The sequence below is a fragment of the Rhinichthys klamathensis genome, unplaced genomic scaffold (genome assembly GCF_029890125.1).
Source record: "Rhinichthys klamathensis goyatoka isolate OS25496 unplaced genomic scaffold, OSU_Roscu_1.1 h1tg000254l_1, whole genome shotgun sequence".
Lineage (NCBI taxonomy): Eukaryota > Metazoa > Chordata > Actinopteri > Cypriniformes > Leuciscidae > Rhinichthys > Rhinichthys klamathensis.
In genome coordinates this window covers 4,111,356-4,125,672 of record NW_026606776.1, presented here as the reverse complement: position 1 = coordinate 4,125,672, position 14,317 = coordinate 4,111,356, and the positions used below count along the sequence as shown (strand labels likewise).

General features: G+C 39.3%; 1 protein-coding gene across 18 annotated transcripts in view; it reads right to left on the bottom strand.

The window, feature by feature from the left end:
- Positions 1–518: 518 nt before the first annotated feature.
- baz2ba (bromodomain adjacent to zinc finger domain, 2Ba) overlaps positions 519–14,317 on the bottom strand; it is a 93,103-nt gene continuing 79,304 nt past the window's right edge. For 13 of the 18 annotated variants that reach the window (XM_056266882.1, XM_056266889.1, XM_056266887.1 and 10 more), the window contains 12 exons: positions 14,186–14,248; positions 13,226–13,370; positions 12,373–13,127; positions 10,150–10,417; positions 9,838–9,993; positions 5,774–5,934; positions 5,387–5,688; positions 4,759–4,894; positions 4,505–4,651; positions 3,113–3,396; positions 2,882–3,025; positions 519–2,023 (listed from right to left, as the gene is read on the bottom strand). In XM_056266882.1, coding sequence (XP_056122857.1) covers positions 1,867–2,023; positions 2,882–3,025; positions 3,113–3,396; positions 4,505–4,651; positions 4,759–4,894; positions 5,387–5,688; positions 5,774–5,934; positions 9,838–9,993; positions 10,150–10,417; positions 12,373–13,127; positions 13,226–13,370; positions 14,186–14,248 — 2,718 coding nt within the window. In that variant the 3' untranslated portion in view covers positions 519–1,866. The remainder of the gene's footprint in view (positions 2,024–2,881; positions 3,026–3,112; positions 3,397–4,504; positions 4,652–4,758; positions 4,895–5,386; positions 5,689–5,773; positions 5,935–9,837; positions 9,994–10,149; positions 10,418–12,372; positions 13,128–13,225; positions 13,371–14,185; positions 14,249–14,317) is intronic. The other 5 variants (XM_056266893.1, XM_056266899.1, XM_056266896.1 and 2 more) reach the window with 1 other exon arrangement.

Below are 14,317 nucleotides of genomic sequence, written 5' to 3'. Positions count from 1 at the left end.
GTCAATGGGATCCATCAACTGTCTGGTTACCACTTCTTCAAAATATCTTCTTTTGTGTTCAACAGAACAAAGAAAGTCATACAGGTTTAGAACAACATGAGGGTGAGTAAATAATGACAGAATTTTCATTGTTGTGTGAACTATCCATTTAGGTATATTCGATATCTCATACAACTTATTTTCATGGCAAGATACAAACTGTAAAATTGAGAATATATATATATATATATATATATATAGTTCAGTTTGATACTATTTTTAATTTAAAAATGTTGCTGCCCATTTAAACACTTGAATAAAAATGTTAAATAAAATGTATATTGCATTAATATTTTTAAATGATTTTAAAAATCCATTGATTGATGCATTTTTGATAGTATTTATTTTGCTTCCCATTTCCATTGAAATAAAATGGTGAATAAAGGTTATTGCATTCCTATTTTAAAATACTAAAATCCTGACCAGTAAATGAGACCATTGTCCATGGAAAATTGAATAAAACAACACTAGACACTGCCTGGATTTAAAAACATCCTTTTAATAAGTCCGTGCCAAACATCCACACACTCGCACAAACACTCTCTCTCACACACACTCTTTCTCTCTCTCTCTCTTTCTCTCTCTCACTCACACACACTCACACACACACACACACACACACACACACACACACTAGTGAAAAATAATGCTCCTACAAAAAGAACGCTACCATTTGTTTCCCACAATATCTTTAAATAAAATAACTTCAAGTACTCTGACGCAGGTACAAAAAAACTGTTCTAGCTGCCTCCAGTGGGCCACGACGCACGCGGGAGACTCAGACACATGTGGTTACAGAACGCCTGCTGTCTATCTCTGAGCGGCTCTGGGGCCAGGGATACTGAAGAATACTCCGAAAGTTTTCATATGGGTTCAGATATGAGTTTCGTACAGTATGCCTTTGAGTGGAGGCCGTGATGTGTTTTATATAAGAAAACAATAACATTACAAAACAGGGAAAAAACAAAACAAAACAAAAAAAGAACAAATTATTTTCCCTATACCCTGTTCTGAAGGGCAGGCACTACTAAGATTAAGGAGACCACAGTGTTTTGTAGAGGATATGTATATACTGTACAAACAATAAATGTATATTATTAATCACTTTAAGACTAAAATTAATTGCTACAATCATTCTAAGGCATAAACAATATCCAATGTCTGAAACAATATGTACACATCATTCCAAACAAGACTCAATATATTGACATTAATAGACAGTATGTACACATGGGTGCCTCCTGCTTGTCTGCGTGTGTGTGTGTGTGTATGTATATGTGTGTGTGTGTGTGTGTACAGTGATGCCGTTAGTTCACTTTCAGAGGGTTGAATACTCTGATGCCACATGGCACAGAACAGTGTAAACAGTTTTTTTTTTTTTTTCTTGGCTTTGTTTCATATTTGGAGAGGAAAAACACAAACAAATAAACATTCCATTAGATTTAAAGCAGTTTTGCTGTTTCTTCCTTTTCATAGAAAATGAAGAGTGGACCTCTCTTTTATTAAGTCATAAATAATCATTTAAAAAAATTAAATACATTCACTATAATATTAACGATAACGTAAAAATACAAAACCAAAATAAAAAGATATTTACAAGTAGTGGAAAGGGATTTTTCTCCTTAGTACAGCTCTGATGGTTGAAATTTCAGTGCGATTTCTCTTTTCTAGAAGGAAATGGTATTGCACAAAGACACCCTCTGTCTTGTGTCTCTTTGGGTGTTGATGTGTGATTGGTCGGTCCTGAAGGGCCCTGGGTTGCAGAAAGAGTCTGCTTCTGAGCCCCGGTCGCAGGTTTGAAATGACAGCCCGTGGTCTGAAACCACCTCAGTTAGTCTGCTTCAGCAGCTCAGTCCACCTCTTCTCGAAGAACTTCCTCATGTTGTGCCCGGCCCGGCCGATGTCCGAGTTGTCCTCGTTGAACTTCTCGCAGTTGTCGAACACCAGGTTGACGTCGATGATGAACGTCTCTAAATTCTGATATCTAAAGAATACAGCAAAAATGCAGGTCGTTGTTAAAGGTTCATGAAACACTAAAACATTTTTTTGGAGCGTTTACAGATATGTATGTGTTGCACATTATAGACAGTGCTATTATTTTAATGCTAAGAGGAAAATTTAGGCATTTCATTTTTTATAAATGGATTTTGTTATTATTTTCTTGATATTGATATTATGTTCATTTGTAAAGTGTATAATTTTGTAAAAAAAAAAAAAAATATTTATTTATTTATGAATGTTTGTAAATATTTTTATAGTTCTTATTAATATTTTATTTATTTATTTCGGTGGAAAGGGTTATGAGGGGAGGGGGGGATTTTGTTAATGCTTCGGAAAATATTTTAGATACGAAAATATTTATTATAAAAAAAAAAATTATTATTGAGCTTTTAGGTGACTATTTTCATCCAGATTTTTCATGCCCCCTTCTATGAAAAAATTCTAAAAAAATTCTCACAATTACCTCAACTTTTTTCCCCCCTCAAAATTTCAGACTTTATAACTCGCAATTGCAAGTTTATATCTCACAATTCTGGGGGGAAAATTGTGAGATATAAGCTTGCAATTGCACAATTTTGCATTTATATTACTTAATTCTGACTTTATTTCTCAGAATTGCAACTTTATAATAACATTACATAAGAAAAAAAGTCCAAATTGCAAGATATAAACTTGCAATTGCAAGAAAAAAAGCCTCACTGGCACCATATCCTTCTCCCCTCCACTCTGCAGATTTAATTTTTTTTTTTTTTTACATTTTTCAAAACTGTGAGAGCTCAACTGTGCTGAGGAAGTTGGAGGGAATTCAAGACACTTTAAAGCGGAAGAGAAAGACACTTACTGGCTGCTGACGAGTTTCTCACGGATAGTGGAGAAGTCCATGGGTTTTTTAATGACTTTGCGGTACCCTGGGACAGATTTGAGGTTAACAGGTGTGAGGAAGGGCCAGGCGTCCTGATGACGTTCCAGTTCAGCCAACAGAACCCTGAGAAGTGCAAACGTACATGAGGTCTGCATAAAAAGCAACATTACATCCACAAATACACAGAAAATGAGAGAATGCGAGTGGTACCTGCAGAGGCCCAGGTCCCGGTTGTTGTCTCTGGCTGTTTTGGCTCTTTTTACGCAGGCAGGGCTGTCTGGTTTGGGTGCAGGGGGGGTGGAGGTGTTCTTCTTGGCCTGGGTGGAGGTGGCGGCTGCTTTCTTTGGGGTGCTGTTGTTGCTGCTGGTGGCTTCCTCTTCTTCACACGTTTCCGTCTGCTTCTTGCTTTTCTTGGCGGATTCTGTCTTTTTTCCTCCACTGGCTGGTGGCGCACGATTCGGAGTCTTCTTAGATTTAGGTGACTGACCACTTGCCTGAAATGGTGGACAGGACCAGTTCAGATTTACAAGTTAACATACAGGAATAATTCTCCAAATCAGCCAGTGAACAGTACACATCACTGCTCCAAGTGCTAGACTAAATTATTACAACTCATTAGCACTTGCAGTCACTTCCACTGATGAAATAATGAGAAGACTAAGCAATAACATATGTATTATCATTATTTATACAACTACTATTTATTATTAAATTCTGAATCCTGCATGTGAAAGGCAGGGGTGCAAAAAGGGGAATGCAATTTTTAATCAAATAAATGCAGCCTTGGTAAGAATGAGAGAGAGAAAATTTAAAGGGTTAGTTCACTCAAAAATGAAAATTCTGTCAATAATTACTCTCATGTCGTTCCAAACCCGTAAGACTTCCGTTCATCTTCGGAACACATATGAAGATCTTTTTGATAAAATTTGTCCCTCCATTGACAGCTACACAACTACCACTACCACGCTTCAAAAAGTTCATAAAGAGATCATAAAACTAATCCATTTGAATTAAGCGGTTTAGTGCACATTTTCTGAAGAGACACAATCACTTTTTATGATGAACAGATTGAATTTAGGCTTTTATTCACATAAATATTGATTAACTAACATAAACAGAAGCTCAATCGAACCTGCTTGACGTACAAGAACAAACCTCTTGCAGAAGCTCAAACGTGCTGCGTTACATGAGAATGAACCTCATTGGTTCACAAGCACGCTTCCAGTTTCCATTTATCATTTTTAATGTATGCGGTGATGAATGTTTATATGTGAATAAAAGCCTAAATTCAATGGAGGGACAGAAATCTCCCAGATATCTCTCTCATATAGATGAACGAAAGTATTCCGGTTTTGAAACGCCATGAGGGTGAGTAATTAATGACAGAATTTTCACTTAAAACTAACCCTTAAAAAATATATATATATATATATAAGACTAAATCTAATCCAAGATATGGAAATATAATCTGCGTGTTAAATTTGGTTCATCCTGCTCCATCCAGAAAAAAGTATCTGAATATTTTAGAGATATAGCTCTGAAAACATGCCCCTCAGCAAAGGAGCACTTGCACCTCTGGTGATTTGATCTGGAGGCGGTTACCTTGGAGATACAAGCAGGGCAGTACCAGTCTCCCTCTGGGATGGTGGTTATCTTGGGTTTGTGGCAATAGGTGTGACACCCCTTATCACAGCCATCACACAGCAAAAGCAGGTCTTCATTATCCCCCTTTCGGCACATCTGACAGTACTGAAAACACAAACAGGCATGTAAGAATGGAAACTTCAACATATACATTATGTAGAAGTGTTCCACTTCCTACACTTATGGACAGTGAAGTCTATGACGTCACTTACCACTTTCATGATGGACCTTTCCCAGGCAATGGATTTCTGCAGCTGCTGCAGACACATGGCCAGCTGAGAGGAGCTGCGTACCTCAGTCAGTGCCTTCCGCCACAGCTTCATCCCTGGAGCAATCTCTTCCTCTCCCCTGCAACACACACATCAGAGAGGGCTTTATTTCAAAGATGTCATTTGCCCTTAATGTATGTCAGATTGAGTAGCTGAGATCCTGAGATCCACACATAAACACACACACACACAGAGGAGTGAAGAACAGGCATACGCTCTATATAGTGTCATACAATTCTGTGGCATGACTTCACAGCCATACATGAGGACGGAGAGCACAGGATGCTGTGGTGTACCATGCACTTAGAAGTGTTAGAAAACAAATTATTGACGTTTTCAAACTCCGTCTGTGCACTGCTGATTAAAACCATGCAGCCAAAAACAGGAAGGGTGCAGGCAAGGGAGTAAGAGGAAAATGAAACCAAAAAACAAACACGAAACCCGAAACTGTAGCCAGGGTGAGAACGCATGGACGGACGAGCAGAGAAGCCCCAGCCAGCAGAGAGAGGGAGAGGGGGAGAAGGAGGAGGAGGAGGAGGAGAGACGAAGGCTGGCAGTCTGGATGACCTACCCTTCCCCTCCAGCGCTAGTGGATGGAGCAGGTGCTGGGACAGTGACTGTACCCACATTATCCAGTTTGATCTGGATGGTGGTCCCTAAGGGGCTCCGCAGGTACCTTCTCTCGATGTGGCGCTCCAGCTCTGCCAATCGCGTCACAGCGATGTCCAGAGGGTTGCTGGGACGACGGATCAGGCCCTTCTCCGAGCTGCGCTCCTCTTGAGACTCCGCCCCAGGGCGGGGCTTGGGGAGGAGCTTGTGCTCGAAATAGACTAGGTCCTCTCTTTCAGACTGTGGCTCTGGATATGTCCAGCCCTGAAGCAAGGGATTGTGGGAAAGTTAATATAAGAAATGACTATGATTTGATGCATTTCTGGAAGCTTTCTAACTGTGCACTCACCTTGACCTGCAGGCTGGCGGACGTGACTTTGCGCTCCAGCTCCTCCACCTGTTGCAGCAGAGCAATGTCAGTCTCCATGGCCTGCTCCTCCACACACCACTCCTGCAGCGTCTCCACGGAAACCTGGCCCTCGTCGAGCTCCGAGACCTCCATAACTGCCACTGCAAACAAAAAATAAGACAACCGTAAGACCCCAGGAGAAATAACATCCGTAAGGCACAGCACAGCAGAATTGAGCGCGTTTTGACAACTGCATGCCCGGCTGAGTCAGTTGCATAGTGGTTTAGAGGGCTTTTATGACTGTTATTTAGGGCTGGCAAATAATAAAATGTCACAATAATTAATTGCGGTTATTTTGATTGACATTTTTGCATTCTATATTGATTACTTGAAAATATACTGTATTTAGTGCTAGTCAAATCGATTCATCAAAATTAATTGCATCTAACATTAACGTTTTTTGTTTATATAATGTGTGAATATATATTCTTACATTTATATATATATATATATATATATATATATATATATATGTACAGGTCCTTCTCAAAAAATTAGCATATTGTGATAAAGTTAATTATTTTCCATAATGTAATGATAAAAATTAAACTTTCATATATTTTAGATTCATTGCACACCAACTGAAATATTTCAGGTCTTTTATTGTTTTAATACTGATGATTTTGGCATACAGCTCATGAAAACCCAAAATTCCTGTCTCAAAAAATTAGCATATTTCATCCGACCAATAAAAGAAGTGTTTTTAATACAAAAAAAAAAAGTCAACCTTCAAATAATTATGTTCAGTTATGCACTCAATAGTCAATACTTGGTCGGGAATCCTTTTGCAGAAATCACTGCTTCAATGTGGCGTGGCATGGAGGCAATCAGCCTGTGGCACTGCTGAGGTGTTATGGAGGCCCAGGATGCTTCGATAGCGGCCTTAAGCTCATCCAGAGTGTTGGGTCTTGCGTCTCTCAACTTTCTCTTCACAATATCCCACAGATTCTCTATGGGGTTCAGGTCAGGAGAGTTGGCAGGCCAATTGAGCACAGTAATACCATGGTCAGTAAACCATTTACCAGTGGTTTTGGCACTGTGAGCAGGTGCCAGGTCGTGCTGAAAAATGAAATCTTCATCTCCATAAAGCTTTTCAGCAGATGAAAGCATGAAGTGCTCCAAAATCTCCTGATAGCTAGCTGCATTGACCCTGCCCTTGATAAAACACAGTGCACCAACACCAGCAGCTGACATGGCACCCCAGACCATCACTGACTGTGGGTACTTGACACTGGACTTCAGGCATTTTGGCATTTCCTTCTCCCCAGTCTTCCTCCAGACTCTGGCACCTTGATTTCCGAATGACATGCAAAACTGAACAACAGTCCAGTGCTGCTTCTCTGTAGCCCAGGTCAGGCGCTTCTGCCGCTGTTTCTGGTTCAAAAGTGGCTTGACCTGGGGAATGCGGCACCTGTAGCCCATTTCCTGCACACGCCTGTGCACGGTGGCTCTGAATGTTTCTACTCCAGACTCAGTCCACTGCTTCCGCAGGTCCCCCAAGGTCTGGAATCGGTCCTTCTCCACAATCTTCCTCAGGGTCCGGTCACCTCTTCTCGTTGTGCAGCGTTTTTTGCCACACTTTTTCCTTCCCACAGACTTCCCACTGAGGTGCCTTGATACAGCACTCTGGGAACAGCCTATTTGTTCAGAAATTTCTTTCTGTTTTACCCTCTTGCTTGAGGGTGTCAATGATGGCCTTCTGGACAGCAGTCAGGTCGGCAGTCTTACCCATGATTGCGGTTTTGAGTAATGAAACAGGCTGGGAGTTTTTAAAAGCCTCAGGAATCTTTTGCAGGTATTTAGAGTTAATTAGTTGATTCAGATGATTAGGTTAATAGCTCGTTTAGAGACCCTTTTCATGATATGCTAATTTTTTGAGACAGGAATTTGGGGTTTTCATGAGCTGTATGCCAAAATCACCAGCAGTGTTGAGCATGTTACTTAAAAAAAGTAATTAGTTATAGTTACTAGTTACTTCTCACAAATAGTAACTGAGTTAGTAACTGAGTTACATCATTATAAAAGTAACTAATTACCAGAGAAAGTAACTATTGCGTTACTTAAAAAATAAATAAATCAAATAGGCCTATGTCAAATAATTTGGATGCCCCCAGTATTAAATATGTTAAATTAATGAAATGGACACTTAATAGTGTAGATTAGTGTTCAATGTTTGATAAAAATAATTTATTCTATTTTAATGTTGCTGTGGGACAATGTGAGAGACGCCTATTAAATTAAATATATTATTCTAAATATTAGCATTACTATAGTAGAACAATAAAACATTATAGATGGTTTATACTTAATATCGCACAGACCCCAACTGGCCAACAAATAAGTTTAAAAATAAATTATGCTTCTTAAGAAATGTACCAAAAATGAATAAATAATAACAAAAAATATACATACTCTTTGTGCATATTAAAATGATAAAACTGTTACACAACTTCACAACTAGTAGACATACTGTAGCCTAAGTATTTTCTTCCTAACAAAAGTAAACAGTTTAACAAGTGCTCTCTCAATATAATACTGAACAATTTACCCCAAAAAAATATAATACTAAAATATAATATTTTGGGGGTTTATTTTTATAACCTATATAAGGCGAACGTCATCATCAGAGATTATTTAAGCCAAATTCTAGACATGTTTGCCGCACGTGTTTACAACCGGTCAAACAAAGATGTTTTCTGTGAATGTTCCCTGCAGGTTATTTTCGGGTTTATTTTATAACCTAAACAGAACGTTCCCTGACGGTAATTTTTTAGATTTTATTTGTATAACCATGTAAATTAATTAACGTTGCAGATATGTGTCATTTATTTATAAACAAACTATATAATGCTCGGACACCCTCTGTCTCTCTTGCGCAACTGTTGAGCGCGCTCTCGGACACATTCGGTCTCTCTCGCGCATTGAGCGCGCTCGCGCCGTTCGCTTCGCTTTTGTCCACTCCGGCGCCTCATAAACACACACACACCAGAGAAAAAAACTTTGCAGGTCCTATGGCGGAGAGAGAGCCTACTCGGATGAAAACCGCTTCAGTGAGTTCAATTATAGTAACGCCACATTTTTTTTGTCAGTAACGGTAACTGCGTTGTTACGGGGGAAACAGTAATTCGTTTGATTACTCGTTACTGAAAAAGATAACGCCGTTAGTAACGCCGTTTATTTATAACGCCGTTATTCCCATCACTGATCATCAGTATTAAAACAATAAAAGACCTGAAATATTTCAGTTGGTGTGCAATGAATCTAAAATATATGAAAGTTTAATTTTTATCATTACATTATGGAAAATAATGAACTTTATCACAATATGCTAATTTTTGAGAAGGACCTGTATATGTAGGTGTGTGTGTGTGTGTGTGTGTAGTACACACACTCATATAGGTATATATATATATACACACACACTAACACAAACACACACATACATATATATATATATATATATATACACCAAAAACAAAAGGGGCTGGTCTTAAATTTAAAGGTACATGATGCAGACATAATGCCAGAAAGGGTGAAATAAACAATAAACCGTTAATTTTGCAGAAATACATAATACATGGAACAGTTTGACAGTATATTGATTGTTTATGTTGCTTAGGGTGTTTCTCAGTGAAACAGATCTATTCGGTGAAGCGGACACTTTATCGTAAATAAATCACAGCTATTAAACAATCTCAATCAAGAACCGGAACTATCAGTTTTATAAAATGAAATAAAATTAAAAGAAAACATTAGTTTTGTTAAGTCTTCACTGGATTTCATTTAGAAAGAAATATGACAGTATGAAGGACTATCTCCAATATTTTATGACACAAACAACTGTGAACTGTGTTTGTGTGTGTCCTGGAATCAATACAGCGAATACAATTAAACAACTGGAATGTCAAATTGTGTTAACGATGATGAATAAACACCATCTTATTTTGGTCTGTTTCCATGGTTAAATCTGTAAGATCAAACACACACTGGCACATGGTGCTCACCCTCTCGGTTCTTGTTGCAGGTCTGTGCGATGAGCTCCATGGATTTCTGCAGCTGTTTCTGCAGGGCTCTCTCTCGGATGCCTCTGCTGTGGAGGGCGTTCACGAGGGCTTTCAGCTCCTCCATGTCTGTCACCTTCCACCAGCCCAGCAGCATGTCTGCCAATCAGCCAAAACCATTACCATCAACAACCTCAAACAAAACTAGACTCATGACACATTTGTTGATATATGTTATGGTTAAATCTTGCAAACTAAAAATTCTATATTATTATTTAACAAAGTAGCATTTGTGTGCATGATACCAACACTCACCCTCTGGCATTGGCAGCGCTTCGGGGTGGTCATGATTTCTGGGAAGGTCCAGTGCCATTGGAGAAGGCGCTGATGTAAGCTTCTCCCCAGTGGGAACAGGAGAACCACTTTTGCTGGTTGAGACGCTGTGTGCCAGCAGGGGGCTGGCGCTGCCCTCCACTGAGGGGTACATGTGCAGGGGGCTGCTGCACAGGGGTAGACTGGGGCTGATGATCCCACTGGACCAGCTGCACAAAGGCAAACCAATAAGAGCTCCACTGGGCTTCACCTGTGGGAGATAATGAGAATACATGAGATGTAGCAACAATATATATTAAAATGAATATACTTTTATTCTTTTTACATTTATGCCAAGCTAAAATATTTTATCAGGTAGAATTGAGAAAAAAATTATTAAATTACAAACAACATTTATATTTCAGTCATGGGGGCTTTGAATATTGTTGTAGAAAAATGGGGGACATTGGAGTCACAAAGGATGAGAGTAACTGATTTAGATTCAAAATTTACTGTAGCAGAAACTTTAGACGGTTTTAAAAACACTTCCACTCGCATAATGTTTTCAGTATCTTATCATTTTTCTGGCTTAATTCTGTTCAAACTATCACGAAAGTATTACATTGTTCAACACTGACACTAATAATAATAGAGTCCATTTATTTAAACAATATCAAATTGTTTATGTAATATGTACAGGATTTGACATTAACATTTTATATATTGAATTTTATATATAATATACATTTTTCAATTGTAGTCTTTTAAAAAGGCATCTGAAATAATAAACTACGTGCAATGTAGTGTTGTTAAAAATATAGATTTCCAAAACTCATTATCCGTAAAATAGATACCAGCTGCGCTTTCTCATCTCTCCGACAGCGAGGTGACACAAACCCACCTCCCCACACTCACTCGTTTCATTTGCTCTGGTTAATGTTGTTAATGTTACAGGGTTTGAATATCGCATAATTTTACTCATTCCTGCAGATTTTGTGCTCATACCCAAAGTGTGCACACATAAAGCCGCCTCTCTCAGTATTAAATTGAGTTATTTTTCGCTGCTTATTGAAATTTATTATTAAAGCAACACTAAGTAAGATTTTTTACCTTAAAATAATGTTTTCAAAATTGTTTCAGTGGTTCATCAAGTCGTGACATGGTGAAATGCACTTATGCCACCGCTTTGCGGTGATCCTTTATCAGATATATCCACGCTATGTAAGATTGCCAGATCAGGTCGCGTTTCTGTAGTCCGAATGAGACATAAGAAAACTACAAATTTGACTTGCTTTACGGCAAGCGTTACAATTGCCGATAGGTACTCGACAGTAGATTACAACTACATGTAAGATACCTAGCAGCCGGGTAGCTTTTGAATTGTCATCATGATTCCAAAGCCGGTGCTGGATAAACAGAGAGCATGTGCGTGCGTGCGCATGCGACAGTAGGATGTGGTAGGCTAAATTATTTACGACAGCAGTAATGGACAATTCCGCTTTCAACCTGTAGGGCGACCGCAGAGGAAAAGTTACTTGGTGTTGCTTTAAACAGTCAAATACAGACAAAATAATGTCAAAATGCTGGTCTTGGCGAGTATTCACATAAAGAAGAAATTGCATGTGTAACAGTATAATGGATGCATGTGTCAGCTCTTAAAGTGACAGCCGCCTAATATACCTGCTGCTAAATTATGAGATAATATTTATATGGCAGTTTTCCCCCATGGCATCGATGTCAAAATTGTGGCCAGTGAAAATGCTGAGTGGCTAGTAACTTTGGAAAACCACTAGCTACAGTGGCTGGTGAGCAAAAAAGTTAATGTCAAGCCCCTGAATATGTAATATAAATGTCACAGCAATTGAAGGAAAATAGTGTCATCAGCTATTTTATAATATTTCATCAATATAATTGATATTGATTTTAAATCAATTGGATTTTGGCTTTCAGAATGTTTGGCTTCGGCCAAGGATTTTTATTTCGGTGAAACATTAAACACAATCACAACCAATCAGAAAACCAATGAGATTTCACTGTGGGCAGAGCAACCCAGAGTGACATGAAAGAAACAGAAACCAATAAAACATCTTGTCTGGCGTTAATTGACAGGGTTGCAGCTGGTCAGGACATAAACTCGGATTAACATGAAAGAGATTCATTGCTTGTAGCTTAATCAAGTTGGACACTGTAAATATGAAATACATTTCAAATAGGACGGGTAATTACCTGCAAACTGAGGTTGCTGATCCCAGCAGCTGAGGGGTTCAGAGTGCTTGCAGATGCAGAAAGAGGAAGCAGGTGATGGTGCGGGGAGGAGGTAGACGGTGAAGGTGGAGTTTTGGGGGTGTTGCTGTTGTGTGAGGACTGCGGCTGGGTAAGGGAAGTGTCGTCGCAGGGTGAGCGAGGCAGCAGGCTGAACCAGTGGCCGCTGCGCTCGCTCAGGACCTTGAGCAGCTGGTCGTTGGCCAGGAGCTGAGTCTGCGTCAGCTGCGGCTGCAGGATGTGCGCGGGGATGCCCAGCTGCAGAGGAGGAGGGATTGCGTGCTCTGCGCTCGGGCTGCTGGCCTCCGTCAGCTTAGAGGTAGTTGGTGAGTGAGCTGGAGATGATGCTAATGTTGTTTCCATGGCGATTGTTGCCGGGCAGCCGTTGTGGGCGTGGCTGAGCCCCTTGGCCCCGGCAGGTGTGCAAGGCAGTTCCTGACATTGAGGGCTCTGTGAGGGGCGGAGCTCTGGCGGTTGAGGGAGCGTGGCCACAACCACTGTTTCCTGCAGTTCTTTTAGTGGGGAGGAGCTCACCTCTTTATGTGCCTCCAGATCAGGATCGATGAGCTTCTCTTCCTCCTGTTTCACCTCCTCCTTCACAGCCCCCTGTATCTCCTCGTGCTGATGAAGCTGCAGAGCTTCCTCCTTGGGCTCCTCTTTTACCTGCACAACTGGAAAGTTCCTCAACCTCTCACGCTCTTTTTCCAACTCCTCGAGCCCTACATGAGAGAAAGAAAGTAATAACATATTTAGTGTAAAATTAATGCTGTGGCTGTTCGTAAATGCATTTATGGATGGATGGATAGATAAGACTCACCTTCTCCACTCTCTAACCCCTCTATGTAAACCCCTCCACACTGCGGGAGGACCCAGTATCTGCGGCGGTACCGGTCCTGGCCGTATGACATGGACCGCAGGGCATGTGACGACTCAAACAGCTTCCGACGGATCAGGTTTTGCTGCTGTACTCATAAAGAAATACATTTATGAGTGTGTGTGGTGGGGATTTTATATGTAATTATGATCGGGCTGCATGATTCATCGAAATAAAACCAAAATTGTGCTATTGCTTAGTGCAGTTATCAAATCGTAAAAGCTGCAATTCAATTAAATAAATACATGCACTGGGTGTTTCATAGTGAAGCGCAGCACTGTTTTCTTTTACACGAGAGCAGCTCATGATCGGGTGCTTTGAGTCCCTCAGAGTGGCTCGTTTTGCAGTTAATGCTCCTCTACACAGACTCATCTCTGCATATGCTCTGAATTTAGGTCGCTTAAGTTATAACATGCATTTGGGACGTAACATGCAGCAATCATCCATTAGTCCAAACTTTCTGAAGCTAACCCTTTAAGGGCTCCCTGTGGAGCCCTTTTTTTTTTTCCTGCCTTGTTTTTAAAAAAAAAAGTGAAATATTAAAAACATTACTATAACAATAGTAATATTTACTATTTTGTTTAATATAAAATATTTTTATAATAATTGTAAAAATATTTTTATAATAATATTTACTATTTTGTTTAGTATAAAATATTTTTATAATAAAATAATAATAAATTATTATTATTACTATCATCATCATCATCATCATTATTATTATTATTTTATTCCTTATGGTCATATTGATATAAAATCACAACATTTTGGGCTAAACTGCAGCCCTACAAACAAGCACAATTTTAAACAAAATCACATTTTAAATTGAAATAACAAATTTTATAACAGAATTTAGATTTGTTTTCCCCAAATCATGCAGCCCTAAATTATGTTTGAATTTACCTTTGATAATTTCTCGATCTGTTTCTCTAGCTCTTCAACACTTGTTGATGGGTCTCCCTCATCCTGACACAAACACACACATATACAGGCTCAGTCAATATAAAGATATATTATAAAGGTAGAATCCATGTA